The 13,133-nt window shown below is 40.2% G+C and overlaps 1 protein-coding gene across 3 annotated transcripts in view; it reads left to right on the forward strand.

The window, feature by feature from the left end:
• The window catches only part of CC2D2A (coiled-coil and C2 domain containing 2A), a 136,776-nt gene that overhangs the window by 59,926 nt on the left and 63,717 nt on the right, over positions 1–13,133 (forward strand). For all 3 annotated transcript variants that reach the window (XM_082629876.1, XM_082629877.1, XM_082629878.1), the window contains 3 exons: positions 619–759; positions 4,279–4,435; positions 5,410–5,645. In XM_082629876.1, coding sequence (XP_082486002.1) covers positions 619–759; positions 4,279–4,435; positions 5,410–5,645 — 534 coding nt within the window. The remainder of the gene's footprint in view (positions 1–618; positions 760–4,278; positions 4,436–5,409; positions 5,646–13,133) is intronic.

The following is a 13,133-nucleotide window of genomic DNA, read 5'->3' on the forward strand; positions in this document are numbered from 1 at the left end:
AAAAATTTAATTAATTAACTAACTAATGGCATAATAGAGTACATTTGGGTTCTGGACTTGGCTATTATTTGTAGAGGGGGCTTAAAGTAAGGCATTAAATAAATTCCAAACACTTTAAATAATATCAATCACAATGAAAGCATTTTCAAATGAAGCCTCTTCAAAGCAAGCCAAAAATATCGCTAATCTAGTCAGCACTGAAAACTCACCAAGGCATGTAGTAATATTACTTCATCTCCTAAATGGTGATTAATGTTAACACAAGCAGACTTTAATATACTTGTTAACTGGGACAGCAACATACTTTCCTGTTTATCATAGTTTAGTCCATGAGAACTGCGTTTACTGGGCCCCTTATTTTCATAACTTCAAAAGTGGCTGTTTAAGATTGCGCAGTCAGATTCTACTAGAGAAAACAAAATCAAATAACCTATAAAAACAGACCAGCATCCTATTGACTTCAAATTTGCATTCATATTTTTGGTTTTCCAGTACTTAAGAAATATTGTAGCTGTGAAATTAACTATACAATCACTATAGCATTATTAGTTTCTTTTCCTAATTTGCAAACACACCTAAATAACTTTTAAATATATATCCATGTATTATATCTTGTAGGCAAACAAGAAAACTGCGTGATGCTGAACAAGAAAAAGATCGAACACTGCTTAAGACCATCATAAAAGTCTGGAAAGAGATGAAATCCCTTCGAGAGTTCCAGAGGTTTACAAATACACCCTTGAAACTTGTTTTGAGAAAGTAGGCTTTTTTCAAAAATTGTTTTATTGGGTTATATCATGCATAGGGGGAAATGTATTAAACATAGATATAATTTTAAAAATAATAATTACAAATGAATAACCATGTGCAACTCCCCAAGTTAAGAACTAGAACATTACTAGTATCTGAGCATCCCCTTTGTTCCTAACCCCAATTACATCTCCTCCGTCCCAGAAGTAACCATTTTCTGGACTTTTATGATCAATGTTTCCTTGCTTTTAGTTAATAGCTTTGCCATCTATGTGTAATCTCTAACACTTAGTCTAATATTGCCTGTATCTGACTTTTCCATAAGTGAAAGTATATTGTGTGTATGCTTTAGTGAACACACACCTGTTTCTTTTCTTCAATACTACTGGAGATTCATCTCCTTTTCAGCACACAGTTGTAGTTAATTCTCTTTGCTTTATAACACTCCATTATATAAATATAACAAAATTTGTCTGTTTTACTGTTGATGGACATTTGAGTTGATTCCATTTTTCAGCTGTTATAGACAGCACTTCTTTTTTTTTTTACATTTTAAAAGAATGAATTTTATTTCTCAAAATTGTTATAAAAATGTTACTCAGTTTTCAAGTACAATTCATCATTTCTTAAGTGCCCACTCTGTCATGCATTGTGCTAGACTCTTGGGCTACACTGATGAAGGAGATAAACATCATCTCTTTCCTCCCAGAGCTTCCAGTTTGGGAGTGAAGGGGACACAGACAATAAAATCAGACAGCACTTCTATAGACGTTTTTGTATGTGTCTTTTTAGGGTACATGTGCCTAAGTTTTCCAGAAATATACCTTGAAGTGGAATTGTCGAGTCTCAGGGGATGTGCTTCTCCAAATACTTATATGCTGGTTGCAGACACTTTTCCACAGTGTTTGTGCTGACTTTCAGTTTGACCAGTGTTCCCATGGGTCCATGTCACCCATATCAGCCATATCACCTGATGTTGTCAAACATTAACATTTTGCCAATCTGATGGCGTGTTTTAATTTATATTTCTTATGCATGAATTGGCCATTTTGAATTCCTCTTTTTCAAAGTGTCTGTTCAAGACTTTTGCCAATTTTTGAACTGGATTGTTTGTCCTTTTATCTTTTCCATAATTTGTAGAAGTTTGGTATATATCCTGAACATGAGACCTTTGTCGATGTGTGTTGCAGAAATCTTCGGTAGTTTTCTTTTTAGTAGTTTGCTGCTTTTTGAAGAATAGTAATTCTTAATTTTAAAGAGATAGAATATATTAGTCTTTTCTTTTCTGATCAGTGCTTTTTGTTTGAAGAAATCCTTCCCCTGAATCAAGTAGATACACTACTATATTGTATCCTGTATTCTTCATATTAATGAAGATTAATCTTTCAAATTCACCTTTAATCTATTTGGAATTGATCTTTGTGTGTAGTGTGGAGAAAGTATGCTTTGATAATATTTATGCAGCTGAACTGACTAGACTTTGGTACATAATTAAGAGTACAGTTATCACAACAAAACCATCTTCTGCATATTAATTCAAGAGCATCTCTGCTTCTGGTTTTGGTCCCTTCCTGTTTGTTTCATCTGTATAAGTGATGTGCCCATACATCTACATGAAAAGTGACACATGAGGGCAATTATCTGATACTGTGCTTTGAAAGCAGTCAGTTTTTAGCCAAAGATAGCTGCAAATTGTGATGCTGGGGGGTTGTAATTATCGTAAAACTGAGAAAACATTCTGCAGTTTCCAGGACAAACACAAGCCTGTGCTTTATGAGGGCAGGGATCTTGTCACCACTGGATATCTGGTCCCAGACAGCACACCTGCCATGTAGTATCTGCTCAATTAATATAAAATATATAATATAATATAAAAACAAATTCAGATAGTCTGTCCCATAGAACTCGTGGATGTCTTCCAGAAATCCCAGTGTTTTGGTTTCCATATTCCATCTTCCAGGCCATCCCTTCCATCCAGAAGCAGAACATAAGTAGTTACAAGATTGTTTTCTCCTTCCTTCCTTAAGTTTAGGATAAACAAAAATTTATAGGAAATTTACCGTTAAGGTCACTTCTAGGTTACAAACTTCCTTTTTGTGATACTTCACATCCCTTCCACCCATAAGTAGCTGTGTCCTAAATTCTTTTGGAGTGCCCTTTCTTCACATTCTTGATTCATCTAGCTACCTTATGATACAGCATTATTTCTTCCTGCAAAACTATTTAAAATTCAACTAGTTTATTCATGCCTCTGATTAACAAGGAGAAAAGCAAATGAATATATATCAGAGATGGAACATAACGGGGGCCAAATTTCTCTGACGTTTATAAATGTCAGGTGTTTCCCAAGTGATTTCTTCAGTAGTAGCTTTGTAAGAGTCTGTGCCTTGGGAGCCTGTTAACTGCTAACCCACCAGGCCACACGTGTACATACACAAACGTTGGTCAGCTCTAGGCACTTGACTAGGTTTCTCTAAAAAGGAGCTGGAACTTTAGGAGAGGAGAACCTGCAGGCCAGACCATACTGATCACATTAGGAAATAAGCACAGGGGATGGGTTGAAACAACTCTGAAGTGCTGGATGGGATGTGCTGGATGCCATGCTTGCCCTCCCCCACCCTCCTCGGGAGTCACACTGCCCATCCACATGTAAAGGTCTCTGTAAAGCCCTTTACAAAGCAACATGGAAACTTCACATTTGTTCAATCTTGTGTTGATTTGGCCACAGCACCCTTTTTTTTTTAGGGCACCTCATAGAACCAGCACTCTATAGAACACACTGTGGGAAGCACTGCTCTAGGTCAGGCTGAACATTAATGCACTGTCAGCAGAATAATCAAAGAAAAATTCAAATTGTCAATCCAAAGTCAAAAAAGTAGGTTCAGGGCTTCCCTGGTGGCGCAGTGTTTGAGAGTCCGCCTGACGATGCAGAGGACACAGGTTCATGCCCCGGTCTGGGAAAATCCCACATGCGGTGGAGCAGCTGGGCCCATAAGCCATGGCCGCTGAGCCTGTGCGTCCGGAGCCTGTGCTCCACAACGGGAGAGGCCACAACAGTGAGAGGCCCACAAACAGCAAAAAAAAAAAAAAAAAAGAAGTAGCTTCAGGGATTTGGTAGCAGCATAATGAAGTGGTTCCTCAGAGACTTGAAGAATTAACAAAATAACTACAATGAAACTGCTGCCTCTGTCAGCTGAGAATTTGCAGGCACTGTGTCAGGGTGCCATCTGGATCATCTAACAGCGTGGCTTTGTTGCTTAGTGTAAATAGATTGGGTTCATATTCCAGCTCTTCCATTCACCAGCTGTGTGTTCTTGGGAAAGTTACTTAACCTCTCTGTGCTGCAGTCTTCTAGTGTATAAAATGCTGAAGGTAACAGTATCTGCCTCACACGGTTGTGAGCTCACCTGTGCAAAGCTTTGAGGAGAGGAGCTGCCACAGAGCAAGCCCAATACAGGTATTTGCTGCTATTATTACTCTATCACTTAATTTCAAGAAATAACTAAGGCGCTATAAATTATTTTAAAGGGAAAAAGTTGACCAGAAAGCTGATGAAGAAGCATATGAAGCAGAAATTCAGGCCGAGATAAATGAATTGTTGGAAGAGCACATGGAAGAGTACGAACAGAAGATGGAGGAATACAGAAGTGCACAGCAGCAGTGGAAAGCCTGGAAGAAAGCCCAGGTTTGTAAACAGCCTTGAACAGAGCTGACCTGGGGGACAGGAAGGGTCTGGGTAGAGGCACCTGGAGACAGGAGGAGGGAAACTGGGCAGGCAGACTGGGGTCCCCTGCCTGCTGTGCTCTGTCTCCCTCCCAGCCCCCTCGCTATGGGACAAAAGGATGAGAGAATGAACTGATTAATGCACTTGTTGAAAAAGACACCCAGCCTGCTGATACCAGAGGAAGTTTTTCCCAAAAACAGTTCTCTGTATCATCCTGTGGCTGTTTGAATGAACCAGCAATAACCTGGTAATCGCTCATGTGCCTGTCAAGCTCTGTGATACCTATTTTACTATTTTACATGGCTTACCCTATCTAATGTGGGGTATTGGTGCTTCTGGACTTCCCCCAGAAAATTATATAACTTTATACATATGACCTTGCAAAACTGGAACAATAAGTAGTAAGTAATCCAGGGATAATAAGCAATAGATCAGGGTGACCTGCAGTGTCAGTTGTATTCACAAGCCTTACTTTAATTTCAAGATGTATCCTTGGGACTTCCCTGGTGGTCCAGTGGTTAAGACTCTGCGCTTCCACTGTAGGGGACACAGGTTCCACTCCTGGTTGGGGAACTCCCGCATGCTGCATGTGCAGCCAAAAAGAGATGTATCCTTGGTCTTTAGAACCAATACTAATGAACAGATGAATAGTTAAATTTTTTAAGCTCTCTCTAAGGACGAGGCATGTGATAAGTTCTTTCCAGACATTACCTCATTTCAAGAGACCTGGAAAAAGTTTCCTATAATTGTTCCCACTTTGTAGACGAGAAAACTGAGGCATGGAGAGGTCAAATGGCTTAGTGAGCTGCCTGAGTGCACACAGCTGGTTGAGGTGGAGCTGGGTTTGCATCCACGTCTATCTGATTCTGAAGACTGTGCTTTTCAAAGAAGTTCCAAAATTCCTGTCTGACATAAGGTTGCCTCTTACCCAACAGAGGGCCAAAAAGAAGAAAAACAAACAAGCAGTCGAAGAACATCCTGATGAGATGAAGGAGCCAGATCCTGGGGAGGAGCCTGTGAAACCCGTCCCTCCAGAGCCCACAGATCAGGCTGTGATAGAGCAACAGGTGAGGGAGAGAGCAGCCCAGAGCCGGAGGAGGCCCGGGGAGCCCACGCTGGTCCCAGAGTTGAGCCTTGCGGGGAATGTGACACCCAACGACCAGTGTCCCAGGTGAGCAGATGCTCCAAACATGAATGAGGTTGACGTGTGACACACACACTGCACCATTTGGAGTGTACATCTCCTGACTGACATGGAATGATCAGGAGAATTATGAAGTCTCTGTAGATATTTATTAGGTTGGACGATATAAAATTGCAGGTATTTGTCCAGATTTTGGTGATTTCATATGGTTCACCCACCCAGCGCATTGCCATTGGCCACTCAGGAGCTCATTACCGGAAGCTGCCTGTAGGGGACACTCTGCACAGTGCCTGCCTGCATGGCTTCTGGTTTGGAGCCTTTATCTGTAACCTCAGTGTGTCTTTTTTGTCCACTGCTGGCACATCCCCTGTCCCTGGCACAGAAACCCAGATCTCTCCTTGGCCCTTGATTTCAGCTGCTCCTAGGCCAGCTGCTCTCTTTGAAGGCCTCACAGAGCCTCCCAAAGGAATTGTGGGTATTCCCTGTAGTTTGAGATAAAGTCAAGGCCATCTGAGGCACACCCTCCAGATCTGGTAGAATTACATCTCTAGTCATTCGTATGTGATCCCTAAAAGTTATATAACGTTTATAAATCTATACATATAATAAGTTCATAAACACACATATATATGTTTGTCCTTTTTTTAGAAATTTATAATTTAATAAAAATATTTTAGGGCTTCCCTGGTGGCGCAGTGGTTGAGTCCACCTGCCAATGCAGGGGACCGGGTTCGTGCCCCGGTCCGGGAAGGTCCCACATGCCACGGAGTGGCTGGGCCCGTGAGCCATGGCCGCTGAGCCTGTGTGTCTGGAGCCTGTGCTCCACAACGGGAGAGGCCACAACAGTGAGAGGCCCACGTACCGAAAAAAAAAAAAAAAAAAAAAAAAATATATATATATATATATATATATATATATATGTATATATATATTAAGTTTGCTGTTTATTTCTTTCCTATACTTTACAGAGATGGGTCTCAAAGTGTAACCCCAGGACCAACACCATCAGCATCCCTGGAGAATTTGTTGGAAATTTTCAGGTTCTACTGAGACCTGCTGAATCAGAAATTCTGAGTTAGGGCCCAGAAAACTGTGTTTTCACAAGGTTTCCAGGTGATTCTGATGCATGTTAAGCCATACTGTTATCTATTAAAGGAAATATATTGAAATAATTATTACCACCAGATCCCAGGCCTAATACTCCAGTACTCAGAAGACCTATCATGAACACAGGGAATATCTCAGACTTGAATCTTCAATACTCCACCATAGAAAGTGAGAAGTCAGCATCAGAGACATTAGGATGCAGGGGTTAACCAGGATGTCTTTATAAGACCCCACAATCTTCTTAGTTTCAAACTTCTATTAATATGTTAATAACTTACTTTTACATTGTAGCTTCCTGTGCATTTTCTTTCTTTTTTTTTTTTTACATCTTTATTGGAGTATAATTGCTTTACAATGGTGTGTTAGTTTCTGCTCTATAACAAAGTGAATCAGCTATACATATACATATGTTCCCACATCTCCTCCCTCTTGCGTCTCCCTCCCTCCCACCCTCCCTATCCCACCCCTCCAGGTAGTCACAAAGCACCTAGCTGATCTCCCTGTGCTATGCGGCTGCTTCCCACTGTGCATTTTCATGTGTTCTCTCAACTTCGTAACATTCAGATGCTATACATAAGTAAACTGTTCCCCAGCACTAAATTAGCTACTTTCAGGCCACAAATACCATACCGTATAACTTTGTTATGAACATTCAAAATATGTGATTTTGAGCATGTTTTTTAAAGGGAAAATTTAGGCTTGATTTTACAATCCTTTATGGTGAGTCCCATTTTGACCAAGAATGTAAGAAACCAAGAAACCAAGAAGTTTCTGAGTTTTCACTAGGCTTAGGGACTATAAACCAGATTGCCCCAAGCCAGTGATTATAAGCCACCCTCTTCATTAAGCCATCAGGTCAAATGAGGCCATGCAGAAGACAGAGGTGTTTTAGGTCTGTTGGTGGCATGAGGTTGCAGTATTGGGAATAAGCCTTTAAAAAACCCTGAGTGAAGTCTTTGGGGGTCTTGGATATTTCTAAAGATTTGTTGTTAAATGTGTTTTATAGAAAAAAAAATTCAAGTCAACTGAGCAATTTCATGCCTGGGATGGGCCTAACTTATGGAGAGGTAAAAGCTTAAAACTACCCACTCAATTTAATGAGTACAGAATTTCTATTTGGGATGATGAAAACATTCTAGAGAAGGATAGTGGTGTTGGTTGCACAACATTGTGAATGTACTTAATGCCACTGAATGGTATACTTAAAAATAGCTACATTGATAAGTGTTATGTTGTGTCTATACATCATAAAAAAAAAAAAAAAAACTACCACCCAAAAAACCCTGAGTGTGTTTTAGATTTTTATGTTCTAACCTTTTAATTTCCTTAACAAACTTGAGTTGCTATTGGCTTAACCAATAAATGGAATTTGTAGTGGGCATCTCTGCAAATACGTACAATAAAATTAAAGACTGCTCCTGAAGGTTTTGATTTTTTATAACTTCGTGGCTATAAGAATGATATGCTTGGAGAGACCTTCAAGATGGCAGAGGAGTAAAACGTGGAGATCACCTTCCTCCCCACAAATACATCAGAAATACATCTACATGTGGAACAACTCCTACAGAACACCTACTGAACGCTGGCAGAAGACCTCAGACCTCCCAAAAGGCAAGAAACTCCACACATACCTGGGTAGGGCAAAAGAAAAAAGAAAAAACACAGATAAAAGAACAGGGATGGGACCTGCACCTCTGGGAGGGAGCTGTGAAGGAGGAAACGTTTCCACACACTAGGAAACCCCTTCACTGGTAGAGACAGGGTGACAGAGGGGAAGCTTTGGAGCCACAGAGGAGAGCGCAGCAACGGGGTGCGGAGGGCAAAGCGGAGAGATTCCCGCACAGAAGATCGGTGCCGACCAGCACTCACCAGCCTGAGAGGCTTGTCTGCTCACCCACTGGGGCAGGTGGGGGCTGGGAGCTGAGGCTCGAGCTTCGGAGGTCAGATCCCAGGGACAGGACTGGGGTTGGCTGCCTGAACACAGCCTGAAGGGGGCTAGTGCACCACATCTAGCCGGAAGGGAGTCCGGGAAAAACTCTGGAACTGCCTAAGAGGCAAGAGACCATTGTTTCAGGGTGCGCGAGGAGAGGGGATTCAGAGCACCGCCTAAACAAGCTCCAGAGATGGGCGCAAGCCATGGCTATCAGCGTGGACACCAGAGACAGGCATGAGACACTAAGGCTGCTGCTGCAGCCACCAAGAAGCCTGTGTATGAGCACATGTCACTATCTACACCTCCCCTCCCGGGAGCCTGTGCAGCCCGCCACTGCCAGGGTCCTGTGATCCAGGGACAACTTCCCCAGGAGAACACAGGGCGCGCCTCAGGCTGCTGCAACATCACGCCGGCCTCTGCCACTGCAGGCTCACCTCACATACGTACCCCTCTCTCCCCTGGCCTGAGTGAGCAAGAGCTTCCAAATCAGCCACTCCTTTAACCCCTTCCTGTGTGGGTGAAGAACAGATGCCCTCAGGCGACCTATAAGCAAAGGCCAAAATTTAAATTTGGGGCCAAATGCAAAGCTGAACCCCAGGAGCTCTGTGAACAAAGAAGAGAAAGGGAAATTTCTCCCAACAGCCTCAGAGCAGCAGCTTAAATCTCCACAGTCAACCTGATGTACCCCGCATCTCTGGAATACCTGAAGAGATAATGAATCATTGCAAAATTGAGACGGTGGACTTTGGGAGCAGCTGTAGACTTGGGGTTTGCGTTCTGCATCTAATTTCTTTCTGGTTTTATGTTTATTTTAGTTTAGTATTTAGAGCTTATTTTCACTGGTAGATTTGTTTACTGATTTGGTTGCTCTCTTCCTTTTTTTTTAATATATATATTTTTTCCTTTTTCTCTTTTTGTAACTGTGCATGTGTATGCTTCTTTGTGTGATATTGTCTGTATAAGTTTGTTTTTACCATTTGTCCTAGGGTTCTGTCTGTCCTTTTTTATTTTTTTAGTATAGTTTTTATCACTTGTTATCATTGGTGGATTTGTTTTTTGGTTTGGTTGCTCTGTTTTTTCTTTCTTTCATTTTCTTTTTTTCTTTTTTATTACTTTTTTATTTTTTACTTTAATAACTTTTTATTTTATTTTACATTATTTATTTCTTTCATTCCTTGTTTCTTCTTTTTTTCCATTTACTTCTAAGCTGTGTGGCTGACAGGGTCTTGGTGCTCCAGCCGGGTGACAGGCCTGTGCCTCTGAGTTGGGAGAGCCGAGTTCAGGACATTGGTCCACCAAAGAACTCCTGGCTCCACGTAATATCAAATGGCAAAAGCTCTCCCAGAGATCACCATCTCAACGCTAAGATCCAGCTCCACTCAATGACCAGCAAGCTACAGTGCTTGACACCCTATGCCAGACAACTAGCAAGACAGGAACACAACCCCCCCCCATTAGCAGAGAGGTTGCCTAAAAGCATAATAAGGTCACAGACACCCCAAAACAAACCACCAGATGCAGTTCTGCCCACCAGAAAGACAAGATGCAGCTCATCCACCAGAACACAGGCACCAGCCACCTCCACCAGGAAGCCTACACAACCCACTGAACCAACCTTAGCCACTGGGAGCAGACACCAAAAACAATGGGAACTATGACCTGCAGCCTGTGAATAGGTGACCCCAAACACAGTAAGTTAAGCAAAATGAGAAGACAGAGAAAAACACAGCAGATGAAGGAGCCAGGTAAAAGCCCACCAGACCAAAATAATGAAGAGGAAATAAGCAGTCTACCTGAAAAAGAATTCAGAGTAATGATAGTAAAGATGAGCCAAAATCTTGTAAATAGAAAGGAGAAAATACAAGAAACATTTAACAAGGGCCTACAAGAACTGAAGAGCAAACAAACAATGATGAACAACACAATAAATGAAATTAACAATTCTCTAGAAGGAATCAATAGAAGAATAACTGAGGCAGAAGAAAGAATAAGTGACCTGGAAGATAAAATACTGGAAATAACTACCACAGAGCAGGATAAAGAAAAAAGAATGAAAAGAATTGAGGACAATCTCAGAGACCTCTGGGACAACATTAAACACACCAACATTCGAATTATAGAGGTCCCAGAAGAAGAAGAGAAAAAGAAAGGGACTGAGAAAATATTTGAAGAGATTATAGTTGAAAACTTCCCTAATATGGGAAAGGAAATAGTCAATCAAGTCCGGGAAGCACAGAGAGTCCCATACAGGACAAATCCAAGGAGAAACACACAAAGACACATATTAATTAAACTATCAAAAATTAAATACAAAGAAAAAATATTAAAAGCAACAAGGGAAAAACAACAAACAACATACAAGGGAATCCCCATAAGGTTAACAGCTGATCTTTCAGCAGAAACTCTGCAAGCCAGAAGGGAGTGGCAGGACATATTTAAAGAGATGAAAGGGAAAAACCTACAACTAAGATTATTCTACTCTATCTCATTCAGATTTGACAGACAAATTAAAACCTTTACAGATAAGCAAAAGCTAAAGAGAATTCAGCACCACCAAACCAGCTTTACAACAAATGCTAAAGGAACTTCTTTAGGCAGGAAACACAAGAGAAGGAAAAAACCTACAATAACAAAACAAAAACAATTAAGAAAATGGTAACAGGAACATACATTTTGATAACTACCTTAAATGTAAGTGGATTAAATGCTCCAAACAAAAGACATAGGCTGGTTGAATGGATACAAAACCAAGACACGTATATATGCTGTCTACAAGACACCCATTTTGACCTAGGGACACGTACAGACTGAAAGTGAGGGGATGGAAAAAGATATTCTATGCAAATGGAAATCAGACAAAAGCTGGAGTAGCAATTCTCATATCATACAAAATAGACTTTAAAATAAAGACAATTACAAGAGACAAAGAAGGACACTACATAATGATCAAGGGATCAATCCAAGAAGAAGATATAACAATTGTAAATATCTATGCACCCAACATAGGAGCAACTCAATACATAAGACAAATGCTAACAGCCATAAAAGGGGAAATCAACAGTATCACATTCATAGTAGGGGACTTTAAAACCCAACTTTCACCAATGGACAGGTCATCAAAAATGAAAATAAATAAGGAAACACAAGCTTTAAATGATACATTAAACAAGACGGACTTAATTGATATTTTCAGGACATTCCATCCAAAAACAACAGAATACACTTTCTTCTCAAGTGCTCATGGAACATTCTCCAGGATAGATCATATCTTTGGTCACAAATCAAGCCTTGGTAAATTTAAGAAAATTGAAATCATACCAAGTATATTTTCTGACCAAAATGCTATGAGACTAGATATCAATTACAGGAAAAAATCTGTAAAAAATACAAACACATGGAGGCTAAACAATACACTACTAAATAACCAAGATATCACTGAAGAAATCAAAGAGGAAATCAGAAAACACCTAGAAACAAATGACAATGAAAACACGATGACCCAAAACCTATGGGACCTGGCAAAAGCAGTTCTAAGAGGGAAGTTTACAGCAATACAATCCTACATCAAGAAACAAGAAACATCTCAAATAAACAACCTAACCTTACACCTAAAGCAGAGAAAGAAGAATTAAAAAAAAAAACACCCAAAGTTAGCAGAAGAAAAGAAATCATAAAGATCAGATCAGAAATAAATGAAAAAGAAATGAAGGAAACAATAGTAAAGATCAATAAATCTAAAAGCTGGATCTTTGAGAAGATAAACAAAATTGATAAACCATTAGCCAGACTCATCAAGAAAAAAAGGGAGAAGATTCAAATCAATAGAATAAGAAGTGAAAAAGGATAAGTGACAACTGACACTGCAGAAATACATAGGATCATGAGAGATTACTACAAGCAACTATATGCCAATAAAATGGACAACCTGGAAGAAATGGACAAATTCTTAGAAAAGTACAACTTTCTGAGACTGAAACAAGAAGAAACAGAAAATATAAACAGACCAATCACAAGCAACGGAATTCAGACTGTGATTAAAAATCTTCCAACGAACAAAAGCCCAGGACCAGATGGCTTCACAGGTGAATTTTATCAAACATTTAGAGAAGAGCAAACACCTGTCCTTTTCAAACTCTTCTAAAATATAGCAGAGGAAGGAACACTCCCAAACTCATTCTACGAGGCCACCATCACCCTGATACCAAAACCAGACAAAGATGTCACAAAGAAAGAAAACTACAGGCCATTATCACTGATGAACATAGATGCAAAAATCCTCAACAAAATACTAGCAAACAGAATCCAACAGCACATTAAAAGGATCATACAGCATGATCAAGTGGGGTTTATCCCAGGGATGCAAGGATTCTTCAATATACACGAATCAATCAATATGATAAACCATATTAACAAATTGAAGGAGTAAAACCATGTGATCACCTCAATAGATGCAGAAAAAGCTTTTGACAAAATTC

This window comes from Mesoplodon mirus, assembly GCF_964341445.2.
Source record: "Mesoplodon mirus genome assembly, chromosome: 2".
Lineage (NCBI taxonomy): Eukaryota > Metazoa > Chordata > Mammalia > Artiodactyla > Ziphiidae > Mesoplodon > Mesoplodon mirus.